This window comes from Cnephaeus nilssonii, assembly GCF_951640355.1.
Source record: "Cnephaeus nilssonii genome assembly, chromosome: 5".
Taxonomy (NCBI): Eukaryota; Metazoa; Chordata; class Mammalia; order Chiroptera; family Vespertilionidae; genus Cnephaeus; species Cnephaeus nilssonii.
Window position 1 is genome coordinate 102244518 of NC_137076.1, and position 17547 is coordinate 102262064.

At 47.3% G+C, this 17547-nt stretch overlaps 1 protein-coding gene across 1 annotated transcript in view; it reads left to right on the forward strand.

The window, feature by feature from the left end:
- The window catches only part of DOCK2 (dedicator of cytokinesis 2), a 365999-nt gene that overhangs the window by 124575 nt on the left and 223877 nt on the right, over window positions 1–17547 (forward strand). The window contains exon 26 of the mRNA XM_079772611.1: window positions 11788–11939. Coding sequence (XP_079628737.1) covers window positions 11788–11939 — 152 coding nt within the window. The remainder of the gene's footprint in view (window positions 1–11787; window positions 11940–17547) is intronic.

A 17547-nucleotide genomic window follows, 5' to 3' on the forward strand; every position in this document is an offset into this window, starting at 1 on the left:
GCCATCCCTTTGACACCTGCGTCTGAATGTCAAACTCAACATTTCCAAAATAGTATTCATTGCCTTCATGAAAACCTTCTCCTCTTCCATTATTTTTCTGCCAGTCATTTGGAGCTAGCCCTCAACTCTTCTTGTGACTCATTATTCACTTTCAATTAAGCACTAAAGCCTTTGGATCTTTCTTATATATGCCTTGAATCTGGTCTCTTCTCTCGACCTTTACCACTTATCTCCTGGTCCTATTGTTACCAGTCCATGTCTGCGTCAGGGGCTGGCCATGCCCGGGCACGGGTCTGGGAACTTTCATGAGTCAGGTTCTTGACTAGTGCAGGAAAAGTTTCAAGATACAAGTCCAAGTGAAAGTGAGGAAGAGGAAGGGCCCCGGGAGACAGGATCAGAGGTCAAATCCAGAGCCAGCTGCTGCTGCCCATTGCTCCCCTGGGTAGCAAGTCTCATAGGATAGAAGAAGAAAAGTATACACCTGAGGAAAGGGGGTATAGGCGTGTTCAAAGGAGAGGGCACCCTGTTATTCTTTGTCCTGAGAGTTTTATCTATTTTCGATACATGGACATTTTAGGGGAGGTCTCAAGGAATCATCTCAACAGAATATTCATTAGATTTCCAGGCATGTTGTTTAGTGTGCTGGGTATTAAAATGGGGTCATTCTCTGGTTAGTTTTACCTTCATCTTGGGTTAGTCTGGTTCTCACTGGTTTTTGTTACCTACCCCCCTGACTATGGTGATTTGAACCATCGTAGGCATCTTCACTCAGGGAGGATAGGGTTTTGTGATTTATTAGCTGGTGTTAATTGTTCAGCTATCCTGGCCGTTGTTCAACCATTTGCTCAGTTTCTTCATTCCATTTGCCAGGGAATTTTCCTAGTTTCATACTAATCTGCTTCACTATACATGCTTGAGCCATATACGATGCTAGGCACTTTATTCACTTAAAAAAGAAACGAAGGTGTGTAAGGACAAACACACAGTCACCAGCTTCGTCCATTTATTGTTTTCCTGTAGTGCACGACCACATAACACAGTCAAAGGAGTCAAAACCATTAGCTTTGCTCACGGTCTTTTCAGAGCTAAAATCCTACCATTTGATTTCAGAAGCAGCTAATCACTACTAAACTTAATGGAGGACATTAACGTGCCAATGCAATAGGAAACATTTCTTTGAGGGTTCCATGCCACAGAAAGCTATGCTTCTCGAAAGGAAATTGTTCTTTTTGGCCTCAATGCTCAGGAAACTCAAGAATGTGGACAATTCCCTTTATCTCACTGATGTCAGGGCCGTGAGGAGCCACGTGGGCAGCTGGAACCTTACGTGAATGTTCATGCTGGCATGCCATGACTTTCTTCTCTCTTCTCTATGGCCTAAGAGGGTAGATGAAGAAATACACAAACCCATTATAAATAGACCAACATGTCATGCTCCAAACAAAATATTAATGTCCGTTTCATAAAAGCACAATTTGAGATTTATCAGCAGGGACTGAGCATATTTGCAAACCCAGCGTGTTTCATTTTCTGTGTGCTTCTATACTGTCCCGCCAGTTGACCGGTTCTTTATTACACTTGGACTGCCCACGGGCGAGGGCCATATATTGTCCTCTCTTTGTAAGCAAGCTCATTACCGGTCATTGATGGATACTTACTCTCTTTATTTCCTCCCTTCTCATACTAAACCAGTTTCCTCTTCATTCGCTTTAGAATTTCTTTGATCCTTCCATTTAAATAGTGGGCCTAAGTGTGTGAGTCATTTTTGAAATCACTTTTGCTGTGGGCCTTCAGGGGAGGGTTCTGTTGGCTCGTTGGCAGGGATGGAGAAATGAAGGAAAAGCCCCCGCCCCCTCAGGCTGCCTCCAACCTCCACCTTCTCAGCTGAGTCCTGTTAGAAAAGAAAACCAGGCCAGAAGGAGACATTCTCCCCATTTCCATTTTGATTTACAGGGAGGAGGGATGACAATGATTTTACTTCTGCGTCTTTGCAGTGTGTTTCCGATTCTTCAGCTGGTTCTCTGTTTTCCCTTTGTAATAAACAGCACTAGATTTCAAATGTGTGGGGCTATCCACGCACAGGACCCCAGCCTCCTCGCCTTGGCACTGTTATGGGAAATGTGAGGGAAAGACGATTGGAAACAATCACGCAACCATTCCATTTTGCTAATACTCGAATCCAGGGGAATTTTCTCATTTAATTCTCTGAAATGAAGGGTCCCTCTGTTAGCCTTAAAATGTAAACCAGAGGCCTTTAATGTGCGCTTTCCCCAGAAATGGAATACCGTCTGCTCAGATTGATCCAAAACACTGCTGTGGGTTTTTTTTTTTTTGTGTGTGTGTGTTGTTTTTTTTTTGTGTGTGTGTGTGTTTTGTTTTGTTCTTTTCTATATTTGTAAGTTTTGCGATTGCAGTGATATGATATAGGATTGTTTGAGTGTGGCTTGAGGATTGCTGGTAAGTGGCATTGTTATTTTAAGCTGCAAGCAGAAATGTAAAAGGATGCTCCGAGAACGCTTGCCTGAGCTCTCCTTGTCTATCCACACACAAAGGGAACACGAAGATCCGAGGCATTTTCCCCAATTATTTCAATTTGTACCCGCCTCTTGAAACTCAATTCTCCGAGTCTGGTGTTTCAGACAAAGGACACTTTGTGTGAATGATACAGATAATAGCTCCGAGTCCATTTCATTCCAGCCTGGACCAGGTGTTTTGTCGAGTGTGTGCATCAGCTACAGCTAAAGGACCTTGCACTTCCAGCATGCTCTGTTTTGCACCCAGGAATGTCTGAGGGAGAGCACAGATCCCATGCCATGTTACACATGGTAACTGCAACTGAATTTGTGTAATGCTTTCTCATGAAAAAGCCATTTTAATCCCCATTTTTTGGAGGAAGGGAGGTAAAATGTCCTGTCTGAGGTCATACAGCCTGGCAGTAGTAAGGCTGTGTTCAAGCCTAGGTCTGTAAACTCTCAACCCAGAGTTGTACCCATTTCCCCGTACCTGCCTCCCCTAGGGGGAAAGCCAAGAATGAGAAGATATTGCCGGAGTGGGTGCTCAGGGCAGGGGTGAAGGTGAAGAAACACCAAGGCCTTGCTTCTTCAAGGACAGCACAGAAGAATAAATTTTGAAATTTACTCAACGCTAAGTAGAGTTCTAATTCTGAGAGTTGCCTTAAGTATAAGCAGACAGGGCTCACGCTCTGAAATTAGCAGACATTTATTCATCTGATGCTTGTTAGGATCCTACTGCGTGACAGGCATTGTGCCCAGAACTGTGGGAGACGTGACTTGATTGAAATTATATACCTCACCCCAGGCTCTCACTGTTTTCTGAGGAAAATATGGTGAAAGGTTGGAGGGTCATGATCACTGTTGGCTAGTCAGCTGCGGTGACATGAGTAGCTGAATAAATGGTTGGTTGGATTAAAAAATATGAAAGAAATGAGTGGCTGGACTAAAGACTAAATCACAGAGTTGATGAATGCTCACTGTTGTTCAATTCTAGGACTGGGATTTCTGTTTGTTTTTTATTTCCCTGGGACTATAACCTTTACTAAAAGAGAACAAGAGAGCTAGCCATTAATCAAACCAACCAACCAGAGTGTTTAATTTTCTATTTAAAGAGCTTATGGGACCCAGCAAATTCAAGGGTGGCTGCCTCAAGCCTACCGAATCCAGGGGTTGGGAGTCATTGTCTGCACCCAGGAGCCTGTGAATGACGTTGGATTCATGTTGGCCCTTGAGTTGGGCAGGTCTGTGTCAGAATCTAGCCTCTGTTGTGGTCTCACTAGTTAAGAGGTCACACTGTGACCCTGGACAAGCTCTTGGAGCTCCTATTTTCTCACCTGTAAAGTGGGGACAACGCAATATGCAGGCTTGGATAGGATTAAATGCATTCCCAATGTGATGCCTGCAACACAGCAGGAGCTCAACGCATTGCATATCTTTCAAACTCCATATTCCACTCTCCCACTTTTGCTCACTTCCGATGGCTTTCCAGGCAAATGGCTTCAGTCCTTTATGGAAATATATCTGTTATCATGACTTCTGATGAGAAAACTCATGTATGTATGTGACCACGGACTAACTTAGAAAGGCTTGATGGTGGGAATAATTTAAGAAGATATTCATTGTCTTGGGTTGGGTTCTCAGAAGCAAGCTCTAAGATGAGGCCTGGGGAAGGTGACTTACTTATTAGGCAGTGTTTCAAGAACCACTGCTAGAGTAAAGATTGAAATTCACGGAGCCAGGCAACCGCATAAGTCTCCAGAGGGAACAGGGGCTGGGGTGAAGGGATTAAGGGATTCTGTGTAGCGTGATGCAGAGAGAGGCAGTGGGTCTGCAATGATAAGCCTGGAGGGGTGAGGATGTAAGCCTGTTATAACAGGTGTCCTAAGTGCTTATAAATTGATTCGAATGCCAGATGTCACTGAATTGGAACCAAATGGGGTCAAGGGATAAAAGACACAATTCCTTGCAGTCAAAAAGCTACCATGACTCATTTCTCCTATTGCGTGAATGTGAAATGGAGCACGTTGCTTTGATGGGAACCCTCTTTTCAAGCCTTCCCAGATTTGTTCAGTATAGAGGCTACTTGGCTCAGCCCCAAGGCATCTCATCTGCGTGTCCTTCTGTAAGCCAGGGTGAGGAGGTGGGGGAGGCAGTGTGCTAGCTGGCTGAACTACACTCATCTGGCATGGCATCGCAAAGGCAATCATCCTAAGCATTAGGGCACCAGTCAAATTTGGGGTCATGACTCAATTGGCCAGATCTGCACCTTTGTTTTTCTAAAAGAACTTTCTTTTTTGTTGTTAATCCTCACCCAAGGATATTTTTCCATTGATGTTTAGAGAGAGTGGAAAGGAGGGGGAGAGAAGAGAGAGAGAGATAGATAGATAGATAGATAGATAGAGAGAGAGAGAGAGAGAGAGAGAGAGAAACATTGATGTGAGAGAGACACGTAGATTGGTTGCCTTCCACATGCGCCCTGACCAGGGCCAATCCTGAAGTATGTGCCTTTGACCCGAATCAAACCTGGGACCCTTCTCGAACCCATGGCCGACATCTTACCACTGAGCCAAACCAGCTAGGGCCTAAAAGCACTTTCTATGGAGCTGGATGGTGGTTGAATGAGTGCGCTGTCAGGGAGGAGGCCATGGCAGCATGGTCAGCAATGGCAGGGTGCATGATCTCAGAAGGTGTGAAGGGGTAGCTGCAAGTGCAGGTAGCTGTCAGCACACTGATTCTGCCCTAACAGCCTCGGGAGGTGTGATGATAGACAGGCCATGTCTGTAGCCACTCCACATCATCAGAGAAATGTCAACGGAAGCCTTTCATTACTTGCTACTTGAGGCAGTGGAATGATCACCATGATTAGATCCTAATTTGATAAGCCCTAAAATCAATCTATGATCCTCTCAGTCGCATGCTCAAAATGCATATGTGTACACATCTGTACAGCACATCTCATCCATCAGCAAGCTGTGTTGACACTGCGTCCAGACTGTACCCCAAGTGTGTCCATTTCTGTATCTTTCTCCTGCCACAAACTCATCAAACTTTTATCTTCTCTCCCCTTCACTCTTACAGTAAGGAGACAGGAGAGCTTAGTAGATGTGAACATGAACTCTGGGGTCATATTTCCTGGGTTTAAATCCCAGCTCTGCCACTTAGGTGTGTGATCTTAAGTAAGTTACTGAATCTCTCTGAGCTTCAGTTTTCTAATCCATAAAATGGGTATAATGATATACTTCTTCATAGAGAGAATACGTGGTAGAGAGTGAGGACTCAATCAATATTATACCTCTTCTTTCCCTCTACAAAAAGCTTCCTCAGTGTTCTCATGCCGCTCTTTATAGACCCTCCCTCCTCTCTTCATTAATCTCTACCTAGTAATTTATCTCCACCTAGTAATGAAACTCTGTACCATGGGCCATGGGGTCTAATGAGACCTGGCCCCAGTCAGGCTCTCTAAGTTTATTGTCTCATATGCTCTCCATTTCCTATAATTCCAGTCACACTCACCTCCACGTGATATCCCTCCAACAAGCTAAGCAGATTTCCACCCCAGGGCCTTTGCATGCCATTTCTTCTGCTTGGGATGCTTGTCCCTGAGATCCTTGTAGGTAGTTCCCTTTTCACCCTCGGGTATCAGCTCAAGTGTCTCCATCTCAGGGAGGCCTTCTTGACTGCCCACGTGAGGCAGTCTTCCCTGCTCACTCCAGCCCCTGCCTCTCCCGCTGCCCCATTCACTATTTTGTGGGCAGCAAACAGTATTTGTTGCTGTCGCATCAGCTCTCAGGGATCTGCCCAGGTCTCCTGGGATCCATGATCATTTCTGTGCATAGCTCCAGGAAGGCTTTCTCTCTCAGCAGCCAGCTCCAGCCTGGCAGGGCTGCCCTCCAGCTGTGGGGGCCTGCTTCGCCTGGGCACGGAGAGCACCCACAGTGCCTGGGGCTGTCCATCCCCAAGGTTTCACCACTCCCGCTGCTCTGCCCCTGTGGCCCACACTGTCTGCGGAGCTCCTGGTGTGAGACTTGTCTGCCTTTGTACCCTGCCTGGCCTCCTTCCCTCATGGCCCTTCCAGAGGTTTCTGAAACACCTCCTAATAAGTAAGTCACATTCACCCAGGTTTCATCTTAGAGCTTGCTTCTGGAGACTCTAATCCAAGACAATGAATACCTTCTTAAATTATTTCTGATACCCCAATAGCATATAATATCCCCAAGAACAGTGCCTGCTGTAGTAACTATTCATTAATATAAATATGTTGCATGTAGACTATTAGAGCTTACACATACTATCTAATAAAAGAGAAACATGCAAATTGACCATACCTCTGCTATGCCCACCAGCCAATCAGAGTGAGTATGCAAATTAACCCAACCAAGGTGGTGGTGGCCATAGAGCTGGAGTGAGCAGGAGGCTTGGGTTGCCCCTGGCAATGGAGGAAGCCAAGCTTCCCACCCACCCTGGCCGGCCCTGGCCTCCCCTCAAGGATACAAAGTTTCAATTATAGAAGATAAATAAATCCCAGGTACCTGCTCCCAGCCTGCCCTGGCCTCCGCTCAAGGAGGCACTGAAAAAAGAAAAAAAGGAGAGACTGGGATCTTGGGTCACTGGGGGCCATGGCCAGCCTTCAAACAGCCATCAGCCCCTCACCCAGGTTAGTCAGGCACCCCAGCGTGACCCCCACCCTAATCTGGGACACCCTTCAGGGCAAACCAGCTGGTCCCCACCCATGCACCAGGCCTGTATCTATACTAATAAAAGGGTAATATGCTCATTAGACTGGGAGACCTTCCAGGAGACCTTCCGGACGTTCTTCTGGACAAAGCCATGGTGGCAGGGCAGAGGTAGAGGCGGTTAGAGGCCGAGAGGGGAGGGCAGTTGTGGGTGATCAGGCCAGGATGGGACAGCTGTTGTGGGTGATCAGGCTGGTGGGTGGCGGGGCTGTTGGGGGTAAGCAGACCAGCAGGGGGGCCAGTTGGGAACAAGCAGGTCATCAGTGGGGGTCAGTTGGAGGTGATCAGGACAGTGGGGGGGCAGTTTGGAGTGAGCAGGCCAGCAGGGGGGCAGTTGGGAGCGAGCAGGCCAGTGGGGAGGGGAGGTGAGGGCAAGCAGGCCATCAGGGGAGGCAGTTGGGGATGAGCACACTGGCACGGGGGGCAGTTGGGGGTGATTAGGCTGGCGGGGGGGCATTTGGGAGTGAGCAGGCTGGCGGCGGGGGGCAGTTGGGGGCGAGCAGGCCGGCAGGCAGAGTGGTTAGGGGCAATCAGGCAGGTAGGCAGGCAGGTGAGCAGTTAGGAGCCAGCAGTCCCGGATTGCGAGAGGGATGTCCGACTGCCGGTTTAGGCCCGATCCCTGTAAACCGGCAGTAGAACATCCTTCGAGGGGTACCAGATTGGAGAGGGTGCAGGCCGGGCTGAGGAACACCACTCCCCCATCCCCCCATGCATGAATTTTGTGCACCGGGCTATTAGTTATATTTATAATCAGTGTGACATTTTTAGACATAAACATACATTTTCTTAAATACTCCAGCACTTACATATCAATTTACTCTCCCTGCTGTCACTGTGAGTCTGAATGGCAAGTACCAACTTTTTGTAGGGTGTTTGCTTATAGGTTTAGTACAATGGCATGCTTTATGCTAAGTATAATGGATGTATGGTAGAAGCAATAGCTTGGGTTGGACTTTAAGTGAGTATTTACAAAGGTTCTGGGAGTCCATTTCTTTCTTAGGATTTTACCTCCCTGGGATATCTGACGAGGATTTTTACAGCTGCCGAGTTCTGAGGTCTCCTAAGTAGGCTGTGTTGGTTTAGCTGGGGAGATGTGTTTTGGTCCTGGGGGTTCATAAAGTGAAGAGGTCCATCATGTGGAGGCGGTCAGGAGGAGAGTGAGGGATGGTTCTGGACCTTGTAATTAGGCGTGTTTTCTGGGAGGTGGGGAAGTGAATCGTGAAGAGTGCGTTAGGGGAAATGCCAGTAGAGTTGTAAGAGGCTTGTAACCTGATCTGGAATATGAAGTTTGTGGATAGTTATTGATTTCCTGGTGGGTGGAATTACTTTTCTCCCTGTCCCACCGGCTGGAGGAGGGAGGTTGTGAGAAGAAATTGCTATCCATCAGCCTGGAGAGGTGTCTGTGGGAGTCCCTGCGAGGCTGGCTGGCGGGACCAAGTGGCCTCTGACACGTGCAGATGCTCCCCGAGCCGTGGAAGAAAAGCAGCTGAGCAGAGCTGCACTTAGGCTGCTCAGATCTTGCCCGGGAGAATTTGGAGTTTCAATTACTTGTTTGCCAAAACGCCCGGCCGAGGGCAGGGTGATCCTTGACAGCCACAAGTTCCTCACCTTCCCCCAAGAGGGTTGAGCTGAGCTGAATTCTCCTTGCAGTCAATAGGAGCTGAATGAGTTTCACCTTAGAGCCTGTGAAAATCGAGCAGGAGTGAAGAGTGGATTAACCCGGGGATTAACCGGTGCTGGTGAGGAAGGAAGGGCTGGCTGTGAAATTTCAAGTGCAGGCAGCCACGGGCAGGCTTAGAAAGGGGGTGAACACACTGAAGATGTGACTGTCTTTAACCTTGCTCCCTTAGTAGGAGAGGGGCTCCAGAATGCTCCCGGTCTCCTCATTCTGCTGATGGAACCAGGATGTGCCTGGGGTGCCAGTCTCATCCTCGTAGATTTTATGGGTGGCTCTTTTGGTTCTCCCTCCCGCCATCTCAGCTGCAGGGAGGTGGCTTCTGCATGTGGACATTGATTCCATGCACATGCCTCTGCGGACCCTCCCTCAGTTCTGGGCTCATACTGAACCCATACCTCTCAAAAAACCTTGAGGGATGATGATGTACCCCAGCTTCCAGAGACAATATGAATTTAGAATGTGGGTTAATTACACCTTTTGTTTTCAGCTTCAGGCCTCAGTTTTATTTATGGGATGATGACAAGAGTCTCACTTGTTGTCCTGTTACATAGACAGTGACCACAGAGAGTGACAAATGGTGAGGCAGAAGTCAAGTCCGGGCACTACAGAAGCGCAGAACAGGGTCACCCAGATCAGAGATGGGTGTCAGGAATATTGCCTTAGGGGATTCGCATCTCCATGAAGATCTAGACAGCAGGAAGTGGTTAGTGAGGAGAAGATGGGTGGGTAAGAGCATTATGGGCAAAGAAATAAAGTACAAAGGTCCGGCAAGAGGAGAGACAGGGCTGGGTAGCGTGGGAGGAGGGGGCTGGACAGGTAGAAGGGCTTGGTCACAAAGAGCTTACCAAACTCACCCTCAGGGCAATAGGAGATGCCTGAGAAACTTCAAGGAGGGCCCTCATGGTCAGGCTACAGTTTGGGGAAATTTCTGCTCCTGAGACTGAAAGTGGGGAGGTCAGTGTGGGAGACTTGGCACAGGAGATGGAGATGGATATGACTTCATGGCGAGGAGGAATCAAATTTGCTGGTTGACTGTGTGACAAGGATGTCTTCATCCTGAGAGGGAGCTGAGGAGCAGGAGCAGGCCTGTGCACAGATGGGAAGTTGGAACATGTTCTGGGGAGTGTCTCCCTCCTAGGGCCGTGGCCATGGCCGTGGCTATGGCCATGGCCATGGCCACTGATGCATTTTAGCCTGATGCATCTCCAGGTGGTTTTCCAAAGGATCTCCATTTCATTCTTTCTCCCTATCCCTGATATTGGGGAGAAAGAGGTGAGGAAAAGGACCATCTTATTTGCAGTGTGCCTGGGCCATGAAATGATTGTGAAAGCGTGGCACATTTCAGGAGAGCTGTGCATTCAGGCACTAGCACCTTCTACCACAGGACAAAACTTTCTGGAAAGAAAGCAGGGCCCAGAAACACTGCAGCTTCCTCTCTGCAGCCACTTTGACACATGAAGACTCTTTTCTATGAAAACACAGAGTAGCTCTGCATGCTCCTCGGTACCTGGTCTGAATTGCAATTTAGACTTGTCACTGGCTGGCAGGTCTTCAGCTTGTGTCAGGCACTGGGTCCCAGGCTGGGTTTGCAGGTCTTTCCTACTCATTGCCTCTGCCTAGAAAGATTGATCGGAGGCACTGCAATATTTATCTTTTAAATCATTTGTGTTTGTTTGCTTGACAATCAAGCTGCAATTTAGAGATGCTGTTTCCCGAAGCCTTACGGACTAATATGATTTCACAGCTCCAATTACAAAGGAGAAAAATCATTTCATCTCCAAACGGAGGAGCCAGACGTTTCTGAGAAATCATGGTTCACAAGAAGACAAAAGTACTTCTGAAAAACAGGCTCCATTATTAATGGCTTCCTCGGCTAAAATCTTACTGACTCTCAGCACCAGGAGGCTTTGTCTTGTTGGAGATACAGTTTTTGATCTGTAAAGTAGATGACTTTCAGATTGGTAAACCGCTGCAGCGCCCACAACCACAGTGGTTTGTAAACATGTCCACTGCCTTTCCCCCAGCGAAGGTATCCTCCTTCCTGCTACTTCCTCTGCACCTATATTGTCTGGAATCATAGAATATTTGATGGGGTTTAACAATCATTCAGTTCAGCCCTTCATCTGATACTTTAAGAACATCTTTTAACATGTTTTCTTATTGATTTCAGAGAGGGGGAGGGAGAGGGAGAGAGTGATAGAAACATCAGTGAGAAATATCGATCAGCTGCCTCCTGCATGTCCCCTATTGCAACTCGGGCATGTGCAAACCAGCAACCTCCTGGTGCATGGGATGTTGCTCAACCAACTGAGCCTCATCTGATACATTGAATGCCTCTCCATAGGCAACTACTTCTGCTTAAATACTTCTAGGATGGAGAGCTCTCTACTAGACCTTTCCATGAGAATTTACTAATTTTGCTCAATTTTAATTAGAATTTAAAGTCTAGTGACTTCCCAAGGAGATCTTTGTTAATATCTAAAGATCTCCAAACTGGCCTATTCTCTGGGATTCATATCTTTGTGATGGAATCTAACGGAAGTATCACAACTAGAATCCCAACAGAATGAATTTAAACACACACACACACACACACACACACACACACACACACACACACACACACAATCTGGTCTTAATTATTCCATAGCTGTTTTTATGGCCAGTCCAAACAGGTTGGGGGAGGGACCAGAATGGTGAGTGCTTTTCTATGGGAATCTTAACCTAATGTTTAACATTAACATTTTTACAAGGAGACTATATTCTTGAATTAGTTATTTCATGAAAAGTTTCCTAAAAATAATAAAGAAAGGAAAGTGAACAATGAGGATGCTCAAGCACATCTGCATTGCCTTCGTTCCAGAATGCCGGGACATCCTGCTTCCTGTCATCACCAGAGAGCTGAAGGAGCTGCTCGAGCAGAAGGATGACGGGTCCCAGCAGCAGCTGCAGGAGAAGAGGTACTGCGTGGAGTTACTCAACAGCATTCTGGAGGTGCTCAGCTCTCAGGATGCGGTGAGTGCTCACGATGCCATAGATATCCTGGACGCAGACTAGGGCCGAGCTGATGAAGCTCTAAAATGTTTGTGCTGACGAATGGCAATTGAAGTCTAAAGATGAAGGTCAATGGCTTGCTCAGTGGGCCTGCTTCTCCAGGGACTGACCCCCATGACTGTGAAAGATGGCCCAAGGATTGGAGTTGAGAATATGTGGGCATATTTCTCATTGGACAGTCTTATGGTGTAGGTAATACATATTGCAGGCTTTTTAGATGACTGGTCCATTTCCAAAGCTTGGTTTGCAGGGGCAGGAGAAGCAATTTCCCATGCCTACATGGCCAAGAGAAAAACCTCCTACCACTTTCTTCACTAATTGGATTTAATCTTATTTCTCCAGTTATCCCCTGCAATGGAGAAAATGGTTAAGAGTTATTCTGGATGAGCATATTGCTTAGGAGTGATGCCCAGGAGGTGTTTGCCCCTAGATGGGCTGCTTTCAGAGGACAGGGTAGAACCAAACAATCAACTAAATCTTTTCTAAGTGTTAGTGTAAGCTTTCCTCCTCCTCCCTCCCAACCCCCACTCCCAGAAAAATCCTCAGAGAAGGACTTTCTGGATGAACTCTATCTGTGATTGACTATAATTAGAAAACTCTGCAGAACAATGCTCCTTCACTGCTCATATCCCATAGTCAACCATCACTATCAATTTCTTTGCGTTTTTCTCTTCTGTATCATTCTTTCCATTCTTGCTTTTCTAATTAAGCTTCCTCTCATCTCATTACTATGAAAATGCAGCAGCGTGCTTGCTTTTTTCAAGCATTCATTCATTCATTCACTCATTCACTCATTGTATATATGATTCACCAGGTGTGTGCCAGATGTTGGGTATACAAAGGCATGGTCTCTTAAGAAAATCTTTACAGACATATAAATAAGCAATTGCAATATAACCTATCAACTAAAATCTACATGCATACTAGGGGTCCGGAGCCACAAAGACTCTGTGTGTGTGTGTGTGTGTGTGTGTGTGTGTGTGTGTATAAACATTTTTGTCAAGGAAGCCTTCACCAAGAAAGTGAAGCTTCAGCTGGGTGTTCAAGGGTGAATAATTAATGATTGCAAATGCTACTTTATTTCCTATTTCGTCGGCACTGTGCAGGATGCAATCCATGCCTTCGTTCTGCTCACTTTTATCAGTGCCCAAGATTGTTATCCTCATTTTACAGATGAAAAACCTGAAATTCATAAGCTTAATGTTCAACTCTAGACAGCAAATAAATTGCATGGTCAAAATTCAAACACAGGTCGGTCCAACTCCAAAGTCTTCATAGTGATAGGCATTGGGGATACTAAAGCTTAGTCTTTGTCTTTTCTTTCTATCCTCACCCTTTTCCTTGGGGAGAGAGTGTATAATACCCCAAAACTTGGCTACTGAAGATTCACTCTGTGATGTTATGATGATGGTGGTGTTTTCATATATACACTCATGAGCCGGTTGTTGAACTGGCCCTAGTCTTTGCTATTTGATCTTTAAAAAAACTTTTTAAGGGAGAATTTTGTCTTAACTCTCACAGTGCGGGGACATGAATGTAGGCCTAACATTTCTCCAGAAACATTCCACAGAATGTTACCTCTTCCTGTTGAAAAGAATTTACAATGTTCCTTATATTTGAGTAATGCTCACATCCCTTTTCGTGTGGACTGTGCCAGTGGACCCAGTTTGAGGAACACACTTTTAATGGGCTAGCTGCCAATTGCCCGAGTAGGGGAGGATGGCCCCGGCTCACAGTTCATTAGTTCAGCCGTGATTCGGGGATTCCACCCACCCCATGGGAGTGGTCCCCTGGAGTTCCATCCTGACAGGTGGTCATCACTGTGCATATTGGGTACCAGCAGACACTGGTAAGAGGAGGCACTGTCTCAGACACCCTGGGCCGTGGGCCTTCAAAGCAGAGAAGTGAGTGCGAGGCTCGGAGCTCCCCTGGGGGACTGTGGCATCTGGACTGGAGGTGTGTGAGAGGCATGGTTTCTCTCTCTGCTGCCTCCAGTGCACTGCTTCCATTATGACTTCCTACTATGGGGACTGCCAGCCCTTTCCCCAGGGGGAGTGCCTGTCTGCTGGATGAGTTTTTAAATACTGGTATTACCACTGGGTTTGGTACAAGATTTGGATGCTTTTGGAGCTTCCGACTAACCTCTCCAGCTCTTGAAGATGGAAATATCTCCACTTCTCAAGAGCTTTTTCTTTGACAGAAATTCATTCAGTAGCCATGATTACTTTGAACCAAATGGAAAGTCAGAAATCCCAAGTATCTAATCTAAATCTCTCTTGCTATGGTACAGAGTGGCTCTCAACCCGGGCTGCACATTCACATCACCCACGTTGCTTTTCAGAAGCAGCCGAGCCGAGGCTGCAGTCCCAGCTCTTCTGATTTAATTGGTCTGGGGTGGGCGGGGGCATCTCAATGACAGCTTTGCCAGGTGATGAGAACAGGCAGCCAGGGTGAGGACCACCGCTCAGTGCAGGTCTGCAACTTGAGCGTGAATCTGAGTGACTTGAAGGAGCTATTAAAACAGGTTTCTGGTTGTTAAGTTGGAAGGATGGGGCCTGATCATTGATTTTTACTAACAAGTTCCCAGGTGATATGGATGGTGCTGGTCCGGGGACCACACTTTAAGAATCACTGCTCTAATATGACCTAATTTTTCCCCCATCTTCAGTATTCCCTGGAAATAGAAGAACAGTTGGGCTCATCCTCAGGCCTTTACCTTTCTAATTGAAGAGCCCTTTCCAGTCTATAAAACCTAGCATCTTGCAATATGGCATTTAATAAACCGTAAAATGGCAGAATCTTCAAGCCCATTCATTTGTACTCCTATATTCATTTTCATGCGGCAGCGGGGACATGGCCTGTGCAAAGATCTGATTTTGAGAATCCAGACCGTTGGATGTGCCATTTGGTTTCTACAGGCACCAACTTCTCAAAGTCAGAAATTAGGAAGAAAAATAAAAAAGGCTCCCAGGGTGAATATCCTGGAATTGTTTTTTCCTGGTTATTAGAACCCTGTCTGCTGATAACAGCATAGCCATCCATTGTTTAGTGGTTCTTTGTGGGCATCACGGAATAGCCCATCTGCCCTCCCCAAGCATAGACTATGTCTGCCTGACGGAACCATTGCCCAGGGACAGAACACGTGTGGAAAGTTTGCAATTATAGTGCAGGATGCCAAGCTTCCTTTTGGGGGGCATTGTGTGTTTTGGGGATGGGAAAGAATGCTTGTCTTCAATAGGTCGTCATTGTTCCAGGAGTTCCACCCCAGCACAGCAGGCCTGGCATGTGCAAGCTGTTTCCCTGTTATTACTTTATTCATTGTAACCCTGGGTGGCATATGACTCAGGGCAGATGTCCGCCTTATCCTGGGTGTCGGTATTTTTTTAATGATGGTGTTAAATTTCCTCACTCAGCTGCGTGAGTTGCACTTAGCGTGGGAAAGAGACAGGCTCGGGTGAAGGGTGAAAGGTCAGGCTTCTGCCTCTAGTAACCCCCTTTCTCCCCTCCCCGGCCAAGTTTAGTTGTCAACTTCCGTTGCTTTGAAAGGCAGTTTCCCACCGGCTTCGTTCTGTGCCTGGCCGTCTGCTGAGTCACTCATAAAATTTAATTTTGCGCCAGACCAGGAGGGAGTTGGTTTTCCCTCTTAAAACAGGCTTTTTGTTTTTACGTTTCATCCCTCGGAAGGAAAAGAGAGTCCTTGTTTGTACCCCGCCTGCCAATCACACAGCGGGGAAAGATGGCTCCAGATTCTGAAGAGAAGGAAGTGGCTGTACCAGTATTTGCATCGTGGATGCCATAGAGAATGCACAAAATCTGCTTTAAAAAAATAAACCCTTGGAGTCCGTGGACTAGACCTGTGGGTCTTACCAAGGCGCCTTTCAGTCCTGACTGGTATGGGGGGATCTCAGACTTGGACTCATCAGCTTAGACACATAGAGCTTTCACCTCTGCATTTGCTCTTGCTTGGAATGTCCTCCCCAGCTCCCATTCTTTCTAGGCAAGTAAGACGCTCAACTTCTTTTAGCTTCAGCTCAAATAATGCTTCCCTTCCGAAATCTTCTCCATTCCACATCCTCTTCCTCTCACTCCCCCCGCCCCCCACCCCAGGCAGGGTTAAGGACTTCCTTCTCTGGCTTGTCATACCCGTGTGTTCAGACTGATATTACGGCACTGGTTGCTTTGTCACACTTCCCTGTGTGTCCCTTGCCAGGCCTTGAGCGCAGGAGCTCAGAGAGCAAACCTCACTAGCGGGCTCCTCTGAGCTTACACTTCCAGCCTAGCCTCATACTAATCCCTCTTTCCTCTCCATCTTCCTGCTCCGTTAACATTCTCTCAATCCCTCGCCTGCCCAGCATTCCCTCACCTGTGGGCTGTGTGGGTGCTGTGGGCACTGCCAGAATGCATCCCCTCTCTTGTGGTCGCAGGAGCAGCTTATGCCTGCTCCGGGTAGCATCTGTGTGTCATCCTCTGTGACTTACCTGCCTGTGGAACCAGGAAGCCCTGATGAGAGAGGTCTACCAACCTGCCCTGCAGCTCTGCCCTCCCCTCCCCACCCCCAATGGTGGCTGCACAAAACTATCTGTTGAAGGAATGAATAAGTATGAGTTGCCCAGATCCATGGCAGGCCCTGGTGTCTCCCTTGGGTCTTCGGCTCTGAGTCTAAGGGGATATATATATGCCTTTTCCTCCTTTTGCCTTCCTTGGATGTTGGGCACAGGGGGTTAAATGAACCACACTCAGTTTATGACATGTTATCCTCATGGGTCTGCACAGGCCCTTCCTTATTTCGTGTGTGTGTGTGTGTGTGTGTGTGTGTGTGTGTGTGTGGTGTGTGGTGTGTCTGTGTATTTCTTACCTTTCATCCTTAACTCCTGCTCCCACCCCTCCACCTCCCCCACCTGCTAGAGGTGATTTGTCAATATGCTGAACATGCATGTCTGATGTTCGGTGCATGTAGTTTTTAACACACACACGCACTCCCACTGCCAGGCATGCCCCTCTCTTAAAAGGGACCAGGCACTGACAGCAGCAGGGCATTAGCGTCTTCAGCTCTGCTAAGGTCCCATGGGTGGCGTGCACAGGGAGTAGTCTGCCCGGAGGGTGTTCTTGGTCCAGAGCTGCCCTGACCTGCCCGCGTGTGAGAGACGCAGACTCCACAGCTCTCTGCTTGGGTGCCTTCTGAAGAGCAGCCCCCGGCCACCCTGAGCGCCGTGCTCTCTCCTAATCCTCGGCAGCCGGCCTGGTGCAGGCGTGAAGGGAGGCTGCTGCCTCCTCTTTGCATTACCATTTAATTCCCAGGAATCAATACCACCGTGCAAAAGCGGCAGGTTTTATCCTATCCTATCTGCTCCCTCGTATCTCAAATAAAAGGCAGGAGACAGGGCTTGCTGAAATTCTTTGTCTGGGGTGCATTCCAAGCAAAGAACAGCTAATTAATCCCCAACTTGCAGTTGAAATAGATCAAACCCTCTTGCTGTATCCAAGGCCATTTTCTTTATTCCCTTGCGCATCCCCTGCTTCCATGGCATTAAATGTGCCTTTGCTAGACCAATGGAATGATATTATGAGT